This window comes from Megalobrama amblycephala, linkage group LG23 (assembly GCF_018812025.1).
Source record: "Megalobrama amblycephala isolate DHTTF-2021 linkage group LG23, ASM1881202v1, whole genome shotgun sequence".
Taxonomy (NCBI): Eukaryota; Metazoa; Chordata; class Actinopteri; order Cypriniformes; family Xenocyprididae; genus Megalobrama; species Megalobrama amblycephala.
Window position 1 is genome coordinate 15032389 of NC_063066.1, and position 15999 is coordinate 15048387.

General features: G+C 38.3%; 1 protein-coding gene across 4 annotated transcripts in view; it reads right to left on the reverse strand.

Moving 5' to 3' along the window:
- Nucleotides 1–15999, reverse strand: part of drp2 (dystrophin related protein 2) — a 199013-nt gene that overhangs the window by 20340 nt on the left and 162674 nt on the right. For all 4 annotated transcript variants that reach the window (XM_048175715.1, XM_048175714.1, XM_048175716.1 and 1 more), the window contains 6 exons: nt 13329–13414; nt 9008–9165; nt 4079–4245; nt 3543–3654; nt 2987–3123; nt 2092–2157 (listed from right to left, as the gene is read on the reverse strand). In XM_048175715.1, the coding sequence (XP_048031672.1) occupies nt 2092–2157; nt 2987–3123; nt 3543–3654; nt 4079–4245; nt 9008–9165; nt 13329–13414 (726 nt within the window). The remainder of the gene's footprint in view (nt 1–2091; nt 2158–2986; nt 3124–3542; nt 3655–4078; nt 4246–9007; nt 9166–13328; nt 13415–15999) is intronic.

Consider the following 15999-nt stretch of genomic DNA (forward strand, 5'->3'; position numbering starts at 1 on the left):
ATAGCATTAGAGAGAGAGAAGAGAAATTTGGGAAACGAGAGGAAAAAGTGGGATATGCTAAGTGATTGATATGACAGAGGAGGAGACAGACAGATGAAGACAAAAGGACACAGAAGTCGTGAGAGAGTGTGTGTGTGCTGTGGTCTATTTGTAGTACAGATAAGAGCTGCAGCAGGGTGTGAGCTGAGACAGTTGGCAGCACAGTATGGTAGGGCAGGCAAAGGGCTGATCTGTGCGTTCATGTGTGCATGTGCTTGTGTGTATTTAGGTAGTTGGCAGGGAATGAAGACGGGGCAGAGGAGCATATCCCTGATCGTTTGCTGCAGTCAAACCAAACCATATTCATATTGGGCCGTTAGCATCACTGCGCTCCCACAGCCGAATTAAAGGGTTAGTTCAGCCAAACATGAAGATTCTGTCATTTACTCACACTCATGTTGTTCCAAACCCATGTGATTTTCCACTGAAAATGTTTTGTAAACGACCAGATAATTTGATTTTGAATTTGTACAGTCTGTATTGCTTATGTATTTTATATTTGCATTGAACTGTTTTGTAATACAAGTTCTAACGCATGCCGATGTGACTGTATAAAGTTCTTTATTGTAAGTGTGGACGCTTTATGAAAAACACTCACCTCAATTGTTTGTTGGTTTTCCCTTTTTATTGTATATCGTGCATCTCACTGAAAGGGTTATAAGGTAAATTATTTAATATTTATCACTAGTAATTATATGAATTAGTTTATATTGTCATATAGGTTATTATGCTGGTTTTATTGTTTGATAAAGGTCTCATACAGTGTTTGTTTCTCTTTGTGTTTTTCTGTAGCTCTTACTGTGTTTTACGGTACTTGAGTGTCAACATATTCAATTTTTTTAAGGAGTGTTGACCATTACTTCAGTGGGGTAGCAACATGTAACCCTGGACCACAGCTCATGTCAATCAAATTTACATTTTCATATATTTAAAAATGGCAACAAGAGCGGTGTGAAAATTCTGTTCAACTGTTCTGAAATTAAGTCATAGGAGTAGAGCTCCACAATATATCGTTTTAGCATCAATATTGCAATGTGCGCATCCACGATAGTCACATCGCAGGATGTGTGATATCAAGTATAGCGATCGCAGTTGATCCCCCGATTAGGAACGCATGTGATCCGTGGATTAATTAAATTTAACCATCATAGAGTGAAAGTTTATCATTTTCATGTGTTTATAAACATCAAGCGCAAGATGTGCACGCAGACAGCATGTGAACACCGAAATCAGTTCTCTTTCTCTTCTTTTTGAGCTTGAAAGGACACATCGCAATATATATCACAGAAAAACTAAATATCACAATGTCAGTATTTTCCTATATCGTGCAGCCCTAGTTTGTAGCTACAAAAGGGTGAGTAAACCTTGCTAAAAACATTAAACCAGCTTAAGCTGGTTTGCTGGTCTCCGAGGCTGGTCTTAGCTGGTTTTAGATGGGTTTGGGCACTTTTCAGCTGCTAAGGGTGGGAGACCGGCTGGTCACCCAGCTAAACACCAGCTTGACCAGGCTGGAATACCAAAAATCTCAAATTAGGCTGGTTTAAAATGACAAGAAATTGTGTTTTTGTGTGACATCAAATGTGTGTCTGAGGATGACATAAGTCTGAAGTACTACAGTACCTAATTCGAAACCCCACGGTTATGTATGAGCATGTTGGAGTACAAGTGCGTGTCTGTATATGTGTTTCCTGAGTGTGTTATGTGCACTCCATCCAGGCCAGATCAGACTGATCTGTGCTAGCAGCTCCCTCGAGCCCTCCAGACCTTATGTGTGGAGCTTTCATTCTTCTAGTGGAAAGCAGCTGACCCCTGTCCACCCCTCTGAATGCCATCTCTCACCCTCTCTCTTTTGATGTCCCTCGCTCTCTTTCTCACATCCCTCTCATTTCCTTTAAGGCTGTTGTTAAGGCCATGCTGTTTGGTACACTGTGTCCATACAAAGAGGATCAATATGCCAATCAGAGCTCAGGAGAGTGAGCAGAAATGTCTGCTGGAAGAATATCAGAGTTAAATTGATGCGTGATAACTGTCCGTGCGAGACTGAACACTTACCTGCTGGCAAAATGCTCGATCCGACTGTGTGTGTCTGCATGAGGCAGCCTGGGAGATGAGCAGGGCCTGTCAAAGCACAAAAACACACACACACATATACACATGTCGGTCAGCAAAATGGCTTGTTATGTATGAACGCCTGTGTTCAAGCTGGTTTGCTGGTCTTAATTGGTCTACAAACTTGGTCAGACTGATCCGTTGGATTTCATTAGCTAGCTAGGATGGGAAAACAGATGAACGACCAGCTAAACCAGCTGAAGACCAGCTTGGCAAGGCTGGGAGACCACCTTAATCCAGCTAAAACTAGCAAACCTTTGGTTTTTTATCTTTATTGCAAATAAACTGATGTGGTTTTAAGGATGGTTAGATAGTAAACAAGACAAAAATAAGATGACCTAAGATAGTTTGTGGGTCTTAGCTGGTCTCCCAACCTAGACAGGCTGATCCATTTACTTGATTTAGAGAGGTTTTGGGTGCTTTCAGATATTCAGAATGGGAAAACAGCTGGAAGACCAGCTTTATCCAGCCAATACCAGCAAAGGTTTATTCATTTACTTTATCAACAAAATCTGGTTTTAAGGATGTTTAGATACTTTTACTGGAAAATAAGACAAAAATAAGCTGGCCTAAGATGATCTGTGGTTCCTTCCACCCTGGACAAGCTGCTGTTTAGCTGATTTACAGGGGCAGCCAGCAGGTCTCTCGGTCTGACCAGTCAACAGACCAGCTAAGAACATCAAACCAGCTTAGGATGGTTTAAGATGTTTCTTTTCACCAGAGGAGAGAATGATTTTTTGCAGTGCACTGCATTGAGTCTCCACTTATAAACCTTCAAAAGGAGCGCAACGGCACTTAGGTGTGATTCTCATCAGCAGAGACAGGAAGTCAGACTCACGTCTCAGAGCTCTCCACCTCCAGTACTGATTGAACGGGCAGGTATCCCCTCTGAGGGTGTTTACTAAAATACTGCTTTGAGCGAAACTTGTTCTTTAGTGTCTTTGCAAAGTCCCTCATCTTCTCGCCTGAGGTTGTCTGGAATGATTCAGAAAGAGAGAGAAAGAAAGAGAGCCAGCGGAGAAAAAAATGAGAGAACATGAGCGATTGAGACACAAAACATCCCCTTCGTAACATTCCTCAGACACACAGCCAGTACATCAGTTCCTACACAGAACATTTGTCTTCCTCCCATCTCAATCTATCATCTCTTGAGCAGCTACAGAAAGCCGGTGCATAATAAAGACGCCCACCTATAAAACTCAGACTGGAGCATGAGAAAACCATTAAGCAAATGGCCTTGTGCTGTATTTCACTGCAGGAGATCAATTCGGTTCAATTCATATTTATTTTGCGTAGTGCCTTGAACAATAGTGATTGAATCTGAAACCAGTGAGCAAGCATAAAGCTGCCAGTTGGCAAGGAAAAAACCTCTGCAAGTAACAAAGCATATGTACCGGGGTGTAGTACTCCATGATGGGGTAGTGTAGTTTCTTGCCCTTGGTAGTCCGGCCTGTCAGAAAACACGTCTGGCAGATGTCCACATTGAACTGTTTCAGACTTCGGTATCTGAAACAGTGATGAGATAGAGACGCACGTTTTACATCTAAATATAGATGTGTTAATTTTAGGATTGTGAATAGATTATAATAATCAGTCATGACTACCCTGCTGACAAATAACAGCTTAAGACTAGCAGGGTGGTTTATAGTAGTGCCTGTGGATCATTATAGCCATTATTGTGTTCACAAGCAAAACATGGCCCTTTCTAGTGAAGAAGGCTGACTAAGATAACCTTCTGATTAAACTAATCAAGGTGAGGACATGAAAAAATCAGCACACAAATCGATATTTCTTACTGTACGCTACCATTTAAAAGTTTGGTGTTTTGTCTCATATGCTCAACCAAGAGATACAGTAAAAATAGTAATATTTTGAAATATTATTACAATTTAAAAGCCCTTTTTTCTATTCCTTTTTTTTTTCAGCTCACCTGAAACCCTTGATAGGGCACTGCTTACAGATGTAGCAGCGTGCCTGGTGCTTGGCGGTCTCAGCCACAGTCACCCGGTGCAAAACAGGAAGCCAGACCACCGACTGAGGCTCTAGACTCATCCACTCCAGGAAGTGAGACACCTCGATTGCGGACTTACCTGGAGCCTAGAGGTAGATACAGAAGATACACAAGAAAGAGAAAAATCACAGAGTAACAAGTAGCATGAATCAAGATACCCAGCGGCCATGTTGTTCATTATGCATGCCTAATTAAGCACCAAAGCAACTTCTGGTAGCTGATGGGCACAACACCCTATCAGAGCTCATCCCCTTAAAACAACTTGATGCGATACGGGGGAATCACGGCCCCATGAAAGGGAAGGATATATTCTCTAGAGAGGTCGCCCCTTGTTACAGTGACCTCGTGGGAAACGGATGACAGGCAATAACCCTAATAAAAAAAGGATGACATAAAAATCTGGAACGTGCTAAATTCTCATTAAATACACATCGAAGATGCATTAAAAGGTTGATTTCCCTTGGGCGCATTATGAAGCTCGGGCAGAGCTTTATAATTAACTTGAGCATCTCTAGTCTGGCCCTTAGTAGTCGCTGGAGTGTACTGTCTCCTTAGAGGCCACGGCAGTGTGTGTGTGTGTGTGTGCGTGTGTCTTTAGCAGTGCTTTGTAGATTGAGACCAAAGTCAGCAGTGTGAAGATGAGTGGAACACTCTTGAAGTTTCAATGAAACAACAAACAACATCTTCTAAACAGTCCACACCACGGGGAGAACCGAGAATTTCTCATGAGATGGTCCATAACCTCAAACAAAGTGAACCAGTCTTTTAATTTCGTGTTCCTGCAATTGTGCACATGTTCTTAGAACAGGATTTAATTAAGGACTGGCACACTAAAAATGAAAGGTTTAAGACCATTGTACAGGAAACCTGTGGCCTACACCAATTTCATAATAAGGCCGTCAGTAGAATTAAATACCAGAAGGTTATGTTCCATCGCAATGCCCTGGCATTTTCTGAATTGCAGCCTCATAAGAGTTAAGATGTCAGCAGGCATTATGCATACATTTTTCTTAATTATTGTGGACTATTAAGTCCTATTAAGTTGGTATTTGAACTCATCTCTTTTAAAAGCCTGATTTCACATAGTTGTGTTTCGAATGCACTGCAGAAAGCTACAATGTCTAGCATTAAAATGCTATTAATTTATCAATTTTTACTTTTTAAGTAAATTTACATTACCATTCAAATGAATGGTATTTTTTTTTTTTTAAGAAATACTTTCATTCAGCAAGGATGCAATAAACTGATCAAAAGTGACAGAAAAGGCTTTTACATTGTTACAAAAAGATTTCTATTTCAAATAAATGCTGTTCTTTTTAACTTTCTATTCATCAAAGAATCCTGAAAAAAAAAAATGCATTACCGTTTCCACAAAAATATTAAGCAGCACAACTGATTTCAACATTGATAATAATAAGAAATGTTTCTTGAGCACTAATTCAGAATATCAGAATATGATCATGTGACTCTGAAGACTGTTTTACTGTATTTTTGAATAATAATAATAAATATAGCTGTGAGCAGCGATGGCGGGCCCAAGCCCGGTGGCTTCAGGGCAACTGTGCACGGCGGGCAATAGGCAGTTAAAACGGTTAAACATCGAAGGACTATGTCAAATTCACTCTACATTTACTGCACTATAAGGTGGTCCTCCTCCCTGCCTGTTTCTAAGGCTTTGCCCATGTCTGCTGGCTAAGAATCCTGATGTGTGTATGGAGTTTCAAACAATCTGAAGCATGCTAAGAGTCTCAAAAGCCTCCAAAATGAATATTAAAGTTTGATGCATTGTCAAGGTAATTGTGTTTGAGATATCACAATTCTTTTCAAAGGTCTACATCTGCCATGTTTTGACATTATTCAAAAGAAGTTTGAAGAAAATAGGGTAAAAATAAGATGTTGATCTCAAAAGCATGCTTAAAGTAACACATTTCCTGCTGCCAGTTGGTGGCGCTATAACTTTGACTCACAATAGTCACATCTATGTGATCAGCCTTGTACAACGAACACACAGCCGAAGATTCATCAAAATCAATTAATGTATGCAGAAGTTATAACACTTTGTTTCCCTTTTCTTGCCATAAATTCGTTGCCTCGCCACGGCCAAACCGTTTGAGATATCCAAAATCCGTTTGCAATTAAACAACTTCAATGTGTTAGCACCAAGTTAAAAAAGTTTGGTGTAAATTGTATAAACCCTATAGGAGTAGTAGTATAAAATTCATAGCCTGTTTTTTCAAAAAATTATATTCAAACCAAAATAGCTGACTTCCTGTTGGTCGCAGCTGATGAGTGTAAATTAGAAAATTGTCCGGCTTGATGAGAACAATATGTGTACTGAGTTTGGTGACTGTAGGAAAAACTAACCCCCCCACTTTTGTCAAAAGGTGGCGCTACTGAGCCCCTCCACCACGCCCATTTCTATGGCTTTGTCCATGTCTACTGGTTGACAATATTGATGTGTGTGTCGAGTTTCATGCAATTTGAAGCATGTTAAGAGCCTCAAAAACACTCAAGAATATTATTAAAGTTTGATGCGTTGCCATGGCAACAATATTTAAAATATCAAAAATAATGTCACAGGTCTACATCTGCTGTGTATTGACAGTACACTGATGAAGTTTGAAGAAAATCAGGTAAAAATAACAGAGTGAACTCAATGCATTTTGAAAGTAACAAACTTCTTGCTGCCAGTTGGTGGCACTATAACTTTGACTCACAATAGTCACATCCATGTGATCCGACTCCTATAACGAACACACAGCTGAAGTTTCATAAACATCAATCAGTGTATGCAGACATTATAACACATTTCCTGTTTCTCTTTTCTCGCCATAAATTCGTTGCCTCGCCAAGGCCAAACCGTTCGAGATATCAAAAATCCGCTGGCAATTTTTCATCATCAGTGTCTTGACTTCATGCTGACCGAGTTTGGTGGTGATCGGATTAATCGCCTAGGAGGAGTATATCAAATTCCAGAGAATGCGTTTTTCAAACAACCCTTAATAGCTGACTTCCTGTTGGGGTGGCGTTTAACTTAGAGCATGAAAGTTGTTCGGCCCGATGAGGTCTATATGTGTACCGAGTTTCATACTAATACATGCAAGTGTGTTCAATATATGGACGAAGTTTTCTGACTTTTTTCAAGGGGGCGCTGTCGAGCCCCCCTGCCACTCCCGGGTACCAGCCTCTGCGGCATCCTAATGGCCGCAGATTCCAATGTGTGTGCCAATTTTCAGGAGTTTTTGAGCATGTTAAGGCCCCCAAAAAGCCCCGGAAGACGGAAAAAAAAAAAAAAAAAATCCTTAGGGGATCAAGAGGGCCCTGCGCGAATTTTCGCTTGGGCCCTAATAAATGCAGCCTTGGTGAGCAGACTTCTTTCAAAAAACATTAAAAAGTCATTATCCCCAAACAAGAATAGTGTAGGTGCAACATACTGAAGAGAATCTTGCAAAGAAAGTTCAAGGAAGGGTGGGCAATGTTTTTCAGAAGCACTTTTTGCTATACTGGTTGAAAGTCTCTTCACATCCTGATAGCAATCAATAATAGAAGTGCTCTAAATATTAAAACATATCTTCTGTGGAAGTCTCAGAACCCAAAAAAATATTTGTCCGATCATTGCATTCGGTCCGAATGCAATGATTCCCTCCGCACACTCTGCTCGCGCAGACATCACACGTCATCGGTGCAAAGCTATGCAGAGTTGTAGACAGACAGTCACCGAGCACCACGAACAAACAGCAGCTGCCTTTTACAGTTCCTCCTGAACCAAAACAATGAGCTTATGCTGTGTTCACGCCATATCTACCGTAATCAAAAGATGGCAACTCGTGACATTCTACTCTGAGCGGTTCACGTCATCAGACTCAGATTTATGCATTTCTATGGCAACACTATCAATTCCAAAATTAACCTGCAGCAGTCAGGTGGTACATATAAGAGCTCTGTAAGTTGTTTATGTTCATTATTATTGTAATGTTATGTGATTTGAGACATGAGGTAATTTAACACAGTACCTCATAATACTTTGCAGACTCTGATCTGGCTGTGTGCCTTCATGTGTTTTGGAGGAGTTGTGGCTTCTTTTTTTTTTTTTTTTTTTTACATAAAATTACTAAAAAATGCTAATCAATAAACAAATACTTTTCCCTATTCTAGTTACATGGAAAGACAAAAGTATGATATTCTTGGTTGATTTCCCCAAAAAGTTTAACATGTGTCTCTGTGGTGCTATCAAAATATGTAATGGCAGACAGGAGTGTTTGAGGAAAGGTTTAAAAATAGCCATAGTTTTCGATATTCTGTTTAGTGTCGTTAATGGCATTAAAATTACACACTTCACTTTTAATGGGACAGATGTTTGAAGGTAACTCTATTGTCCCCTTGACTATGAAAGTTTGATACTGGCAGAAAAGGAGAAATACACGTTTAATAGGTATAAAAGGACAGCCAAGCACTGACCAAGCATTTGTGTTGAGTATGTTTCTGGCCAATGACTCACTAAAATCCATAGGAATAAAGTCGCAGAACAGCTTTTTAATCTCTGTATGTTCCAGCCCAAAAACCCAGAAGCAGAACCCAGTTAGAAGAGAGAGAGAGAGAGAGAGAGAGAGAGAGAGAGCGAGGGAGAGAGAGAAATGTGACAGGCAATAAAGAAGGAAAGTGAGAAAGTGTGCCTCTGGTACAAATATTTAAGAAGCTTTGCTCATCACAGAGAGCAAAGGGTCTGTGTAGAGAAAAGCCCTTTCATCATCTGAACAGAAAGCATATCAGAGAAAAAGAGAGATACCGAATCTTGAGATACTGTAATGAGATACTAATAGAGAATCTGGTTAGCTGAAGAAGTCTTACCATCCGAAAGCAGCTGCGGACACTGGGCTCCACGTTGCTCCCTCCAAACGCGGCCACTTCCCCGAGCTGCCGAGGGATCTGAATGGCCTCGTGCAGTAACAGACTGAGATGTTTCTGATCTGTCAGTCCACCTGGACCAGACACCTGTCTGAAAAGGTCTGCAATACACAAGCAGAAGACCTGGTTGAATACTGCACTAAAAGAAGACACTAGGGAAAAGTAGCTTTGTGCCAGTGTGCATAAATCTGGAGCAGGGAAAACAGAGAATGTGAGACTTAAATGCCTTTAGGTTATAGAGGTGTGAGGCGAGATGTCTAACACTTTGATGTGTAAGATGTTGGCATTGCAAAAATAAAATTCTTCACCAGTAGGTTTATATATATATATATATATATATATATATATATATACACACACACACACAGACATATATGCATATATATATTATACTTATAATATACATATATTATACTTTTTAATTACAGAATATATTTTAAATTAAGTTTTCCTCCTCTGACTAGTGTTGTTATTGTTAACTAAAACTATTACAAATAATTGAAATAAATCTGAAATAAAATCAAGAAATAAATAAAAAATGAAAATTACAATTAGAAATGTTGCCTTGGCAAGTAACTAAAATAAATTGTTTTAAAATTACAAAAATAAAGCAAAATAGATTTTATTTAAATAAACAAAACAAATAAAATGACAAAAGCACATAACAAAATTACCAAAACCTTAACTAAAATCATAATGAAAACTGAAAATATAAAAGCAAATTTAAAAATAGTAATAAATACTATATTATCATATAAATAATACTAAAATAAAACTGCCTGACAAATTGTATTTTTTTGTTTAACTATAAATCTCCTTAAATTTGATAAGATTTACGATTAAGAAAAAAAAAAAAAACTATTTAGAAAAAAACTTAATTCAAGATATATTCTCCAATAACAAGTCATGATATACATGTACATATAAAATTTATAAAATGGTTGGTTCCTGTCCTTGATTCTGATTAAATCACCCAACTGTTCTGTGTATCACTACACAACACCCTTAGCAACCAGTCTTAGCAATGTAAACTATTTGCTCTCAATTGATATTGTTCATTGAAGCTTACTGTATTATGTAGAAGAGTACTGTGAGAAATAGATCGAGTGAGCGAGTTTATTACCTGCATTCAGATTCAGCATTTTCCTTCAGATCAGTCCTATGTTCATGATAAAAAATCTGTTTAAATGTCCACTGTATTATCTTGTCCTTTTAACAGTTAAGGGGTTTTCCCGTGACTGACAGCGCTAGTCAAAGCACTTGTCAGTTGCGTCTTGTTCCGTTTTCACAAAAATTCAGTCTTTTCAATATAAAATTCTTCGCTACTGTCTGACACACTTATAAAGACAGTCTTTGCCGCCATCTAATGGCATAATAATGTAACTTCTGTTGCTGTTCACAGTCAGGGACTATTTTTTTCTGGCGGAAGGAAGGCTTTTAGTGAAGGTTTACTTCATGAAAGTTGCAGTGATATATATTTTTGGCTTTAATATTTGTATTGTGTGGTAACCGTTTTATAAAAGCAATAAGGTACTCGAGGCTAGTGCTGTATCGTGAATGAGTCACGGCTGAAGGGGTTGCAGCTGAAGGTACTTATTCACGACACAGCACAGCCTCTTGTGCCTTACTGCTTACACACACGCACACACACACACACACACACATACATATATATATACACACAAACTGCATAAAAATATATGCAGTTTGTGTCAAGTAAATCTATCTGGTTTTAAAGATGTTACGATATTTTTTACTGGAAAAAAAAAATATTTTAAAAACTAAAAGAATCCTTTAAGTCTGGTGAGATATGCTTGATACAAGCATTGATGTAAATGTGGACAAAAGGCTAACATTAGCCTAGAGACAGAACAGCTCACACAGTGTGTGTCATGAAGCCATCAATGAGCAGAGTGATCCTGACAGGAGTGAGAATATTCTCTGCAGTGCCAATAAAAATAGCACCATCTAAAGTGACTGGTACACAAAGACCTGCTGTGCAGGCACACATACACATTCATACCCACATGTACAGCAAACCAGCCTCATACATAGTCTAGTCCAGGGGTGGCTAACCCTGGTCCTGGAGAGCCTCAGTCCTGCAGAGTTTAGCTCCAACCCTGATTAAAACTCACCTGCCTATAGCTTTCTAGCAACACTTCAGACCTTGATTAGCTTGTTCAGGTGTGTTTGATTAGGGTTGGAGCTGAACTCTGCAGGACTGTGGCTCTCCAGGACCAGTGTTAGCCACCCCTGGTCTAGTCCAAGGACAGATTTTGGATTGGGTCAATCAGGGCCAGAGCCCTGGGGCCTCTGACTGAGACACCCACCGTTGCCCGACACCCAGAAACAATCCACTGCAAATGTAAAAATGATACAGACAGATGAACAGCGCGTTGTGCCAGTGGCTGTTGGCATGATATGAAATAGACAAAGAAATGAGAGATGTTATCTGTCCTAGCCACTCTTCAGCACTAACAAAAACCTTATTGCAGCTTTGATGTTGTATACTAGACTGCACATCGGTGTCTCTTTTGCAAAATATTGCACACAATGTGTGTTTATTTTTGCAATTGCAACATTATTTCATTTTTATTGCAACTTCTTGTGTTTGTGACTTTATAAATCTGAATTGGGACCTTATGATAAAGTCTATTCCTAATCGGAAAATGCAGTCTAGTTTAGTCTAAGCTTGTCATTGGCTGGAATAAGCTGGTACACCATCAACAAACCAGCTACTTATAGTGATCAAATTGGATTTGAAACATGGTGGCTGGTCAAACAATTAATGAACACTTTGGACCAGTTAATGACCATCTTAGATCAGATAAAAAAACAAGCCACCATGTTCCAAAATAAGATTCAAACAGGATTTTCCAACAGGAACGAATCGCAATTGCCACATAGAGGCTGATGCCCATAGGCCCTGCAGGACCATTTTTTGTCCATGGCCGATAGGTTTCCATCAACACAGCTTAGTAAGGGCAGATGTGCTCTTTACTACTGAAATGGCAAGGTAATTGGTGACAAAGAGACCAAAACCGATCAATCAATCAGTACTCAGTAGTATTTCAGATTTTAGGCAATGTTTGAGTGTTATAATGATCACCAGATTGTATTCTGAACCTGACTCTTATTTACTGGGTCCTGCTTGTGACTGCCCTGTCAAATTACCCTCTAACCCACTCTCTTCCAAAAAAATGACTTTGCACTGTGTTAAACACGCTTTTTGTTTTTACTTTAGTGTTACTGGACCACAGATTGCAATAAAGGTAAGAGGAGGTGTGTAGATCGGGTTTTGCCAACATTGCGAGGAACAAATTTCAATAATTCAGGGTCCGTAAGAAATGTAGGGACCAAATTTCAATCATAGTTGCCACATTTCAAGAAATAATAATAATTAAGAAAGAAGAAGAAGAATGTGACGCTAAAGTAATTGACTACTAAGAAATTCAGCTTTATATCACAGGAATAAATTACATTTTAAAATATATTCAAATAGAAAACAATTATTTAAAATTGTAATAATATATTACAATATGGCTGTTTTTACTGTATTTTTAATCAAATAACTGCAGCCCTGGTAAGCGCAAGAGACTTCACTGAAAAACATTAAACAATATTCCCAACCCCTAACCTTTGAACAGCAGTGTATGTTGGATTACCCAATGGTGGCGTAAATGTGGCTTAAAAACATAATAAATTGTGTTTTAATGAAAAAAAAGGGTTTAGAGGTAGAGTTAGGCCGTGTGTCCACCAAAGCATTTTTTTTCAAACGGCTAGCACACTTTTCCAATTGTTTTCAATGGGAGCACCATGTTTTTTAAACACGCTGAGCCTCTTTTTCACGCACAAGCGCAGAACGTTCTACGTTTTTTAACGGTCGCCTCAAGTTGAAGAATGTTCAACTAAGAGTAAAACGCTGAGCTCATCACTGTCACTTTTTAGCCAGCCGTTTAATCAGAGCGGAGGAGGGGCGGAACAAATACAATGCCGAACAACATTCTTGCTGTACAACGTTTTAAGCAGAGCGCCTAGCATTTTCAGCTGGCTAAAAACGCTTTGGTGGACAAATGGCCTTAAGGAACAAAAGAAAGAAGGGCAAGCAGATTGTACTAGTGTTGCCAAAAGTACTGATCGCGATACCAAGTCGGTACTGAAATTTTAAAAATGTATGATTGGCCTTTGAGTTCACACGCTCATCAGATATGTCTGTGATTGGCTACAAAGACATCAAGGTTATGAGACAAATGTGACTACTCACATTTATACTTTTCCTGGATGTCTGCGTTGCATAGAATAACCAGACCCGTCTTGAAGGAGAGCACTCGCATCTTACCATTACGACCACTAGAGAAAGGAACACAAATTCAACATTCAAAAATTCACTGAGGTTCTTCTATATATATATTAAAATGATCCTGTCAGTTAGTACGATCGTGTAGTAGGTATGCAGCACCAAAAAGTACTGAAAGGCCCTGCATCATGTGGTACAGTCAGCTCAATGTTTCTCCATGGCTTGAAAAATCATCTCATCAACTGCCTGGGCTCACTACTACAGTGTTAACAAGCTACCATGGATATATGGTCAATATATGAAGTTCCAGAGGAGTAACATCCTCCAACCCATCTGAATCTTTAATGAGGAAGCTGCAAGGGATTGGTTCTGCTAGCTGAGCAAAATAGTGATGCAGCAAGTATATATACGCAGTGAACTTTTCAGATATTTGAATAGTGGGACATTTTTTGCCTTTACTGCACCAGATAGGTATGTCAAAAAAAAAAAAAAGACTAAAACAGGTCAGGAAGAATGTGAGCTCCACTGAGATCAAGGTCTCACCAGCAAATCCAAACAGATTGCTGTTCAGATCCAAAAATATAAAAAAAAAAACTGATCAAGTACTAAAAAAAAATATCACATTTTGCTGCGTATAACAAGAAATCCCCTTTCAGTATTGCTACTAAAGGGAACATTTCCTACCTTGTTTGGCTTTCTTGTTTAACTGAGAGATTGTCATTATCATCCTTATGCATGCTGCTCATTCTTATTCACATTCGTTTGTGGCAAAACAAAAAAGCAATTACTACCAATTATTCACAGGGTGAGGGCTCTGATTTTCAGTCATTAGCAGTAGGTAGTTAAGAGTCTGGTACAGTATATATTTGAGACAAAATCATGATGGTTAATGAAAAACAAACAAATAAATCCCTCTTTTTTTGGGGTGGAGGGAGGGGGGATTATGTTGGCTAAGGAGCCAGAATGTGATATTTAGAGTCAAACAGTGGAGCTTTGAACTCCTACAGCTTGATTAGTTGCCTGCTTGTGATTTCTCATTGCTGTAGTCATGATTTAATTCACTTAACTGTGGAAAAACAAGAATACAGCTTTGCCTATTGGTAAGAGATTTAAGGGGTCAATCAGAGTGTCTACATTTGGTACTCTTATATTACATAATTTTCAAGAAAAGTTTCAAATGAAGAATTTGTGTTGCATAAAACATAATAACTTATTCTTCCTTACACCTTGAATACATTTGAGCTTACACATCTTAATCACTGCTTTTGAAAAAAACTGTTTAAAAATATTACAGAAGCCCTGAACCACATGGTGGGGAAAAAAGAAATGAAAACTTATGGTGGGGAGGAAAAAAAAAACTAAAAAAAACTTTTTAGTTAATTTGACATAAGTCATTATTTTGAAATATTAAAGGATTAGTCCACTTTTAAATAAACTTTTCCTGATAATTTACTCACCCCCATGTCATCCAAGATGTTCATGTCTTTCTTTCTTCAGTTGAAAAGAAATTTAAATTTTTGATGAAAACATTCCAGGATTTTTCTCCATATAGTGGACTTCAATGGGCACCAAACAGTTGAAGGTCATAATTAGTTTCACTGCAGCTTCAAATTGTTCTACACGATCCCAGACAAATAATGGTCTTATCTAGAGAAACAATCACTAATTTTCTAAAAAAAAAAAAAAATTAAATTATATACATTTTAACCAGAAATGCTCATCCTGAACTAGCTCTCTTCTTCTTCTCTATTTGAATTCCAGCAGTGTAGACACTGCTAAGTGTATTACTGCCCTCCACAGGTCAAAGTTTTGAACTAATTTTTTTATGCAATATGCTAGTTCAATAGTATGTAACAATTAGTTCAAACTTTGACCTACGGAGGGCAGTAATACGCTTAGCAGTGTCTACTCTGCTGGAATTCTAATAGAGAAGAAGAGAGCTAGTTCAAGATGAGCATTTCTGGTTAAAATATATAAAATGTATTATTTTATTTTTTTTAGAAAATTAGTGATTGTTTCTCTAGATAAGACCATTATTTGTCTGGGATCGTGTAGAACAATTTTAAGCTGCAGTGAAACTAATTTTGACCTTCAATTGTTTGGTGCCCATTGAAGTCCACTATATGGAAAAAAATTCCTGGAATGTTTTCATCAAAAACTTTAATTTCTTTTCGACTGAAGAAAGAAAGACATGGACATCTTGGATGACATGGGGGTGAGTAAATTATCAGGAAAAGTTTATTTAAAAGTGGACTAATCCTTTAAGTCGTTAATACGACATAATATCTCATTATTTTGACATAATATCTCGTTATTTCGACATAAGTCGTTATTTCGACATATCTCATTATTTTGACATAATATCTCGTTATTTCGACATAATATCTCGTTATTTCGACATAACTTATTTTGACATAACTCGTTATTTCGACATAATATCTTGTTATTTCAACATAAGAAGTCATGTGGCACAACAGTAGCGTGTTGGCTCACAGTCCCAGCTTTCCTGCGAACACCGCGGTTTCAAATCCGCCTTTTGCCGAGCTCATTCTTCTCTATTTTCTCATCACATATCACATCAGAAATAATGAGATATTATGTCGTAATACCGACTTATTACGTCAAAATAACGACTTAA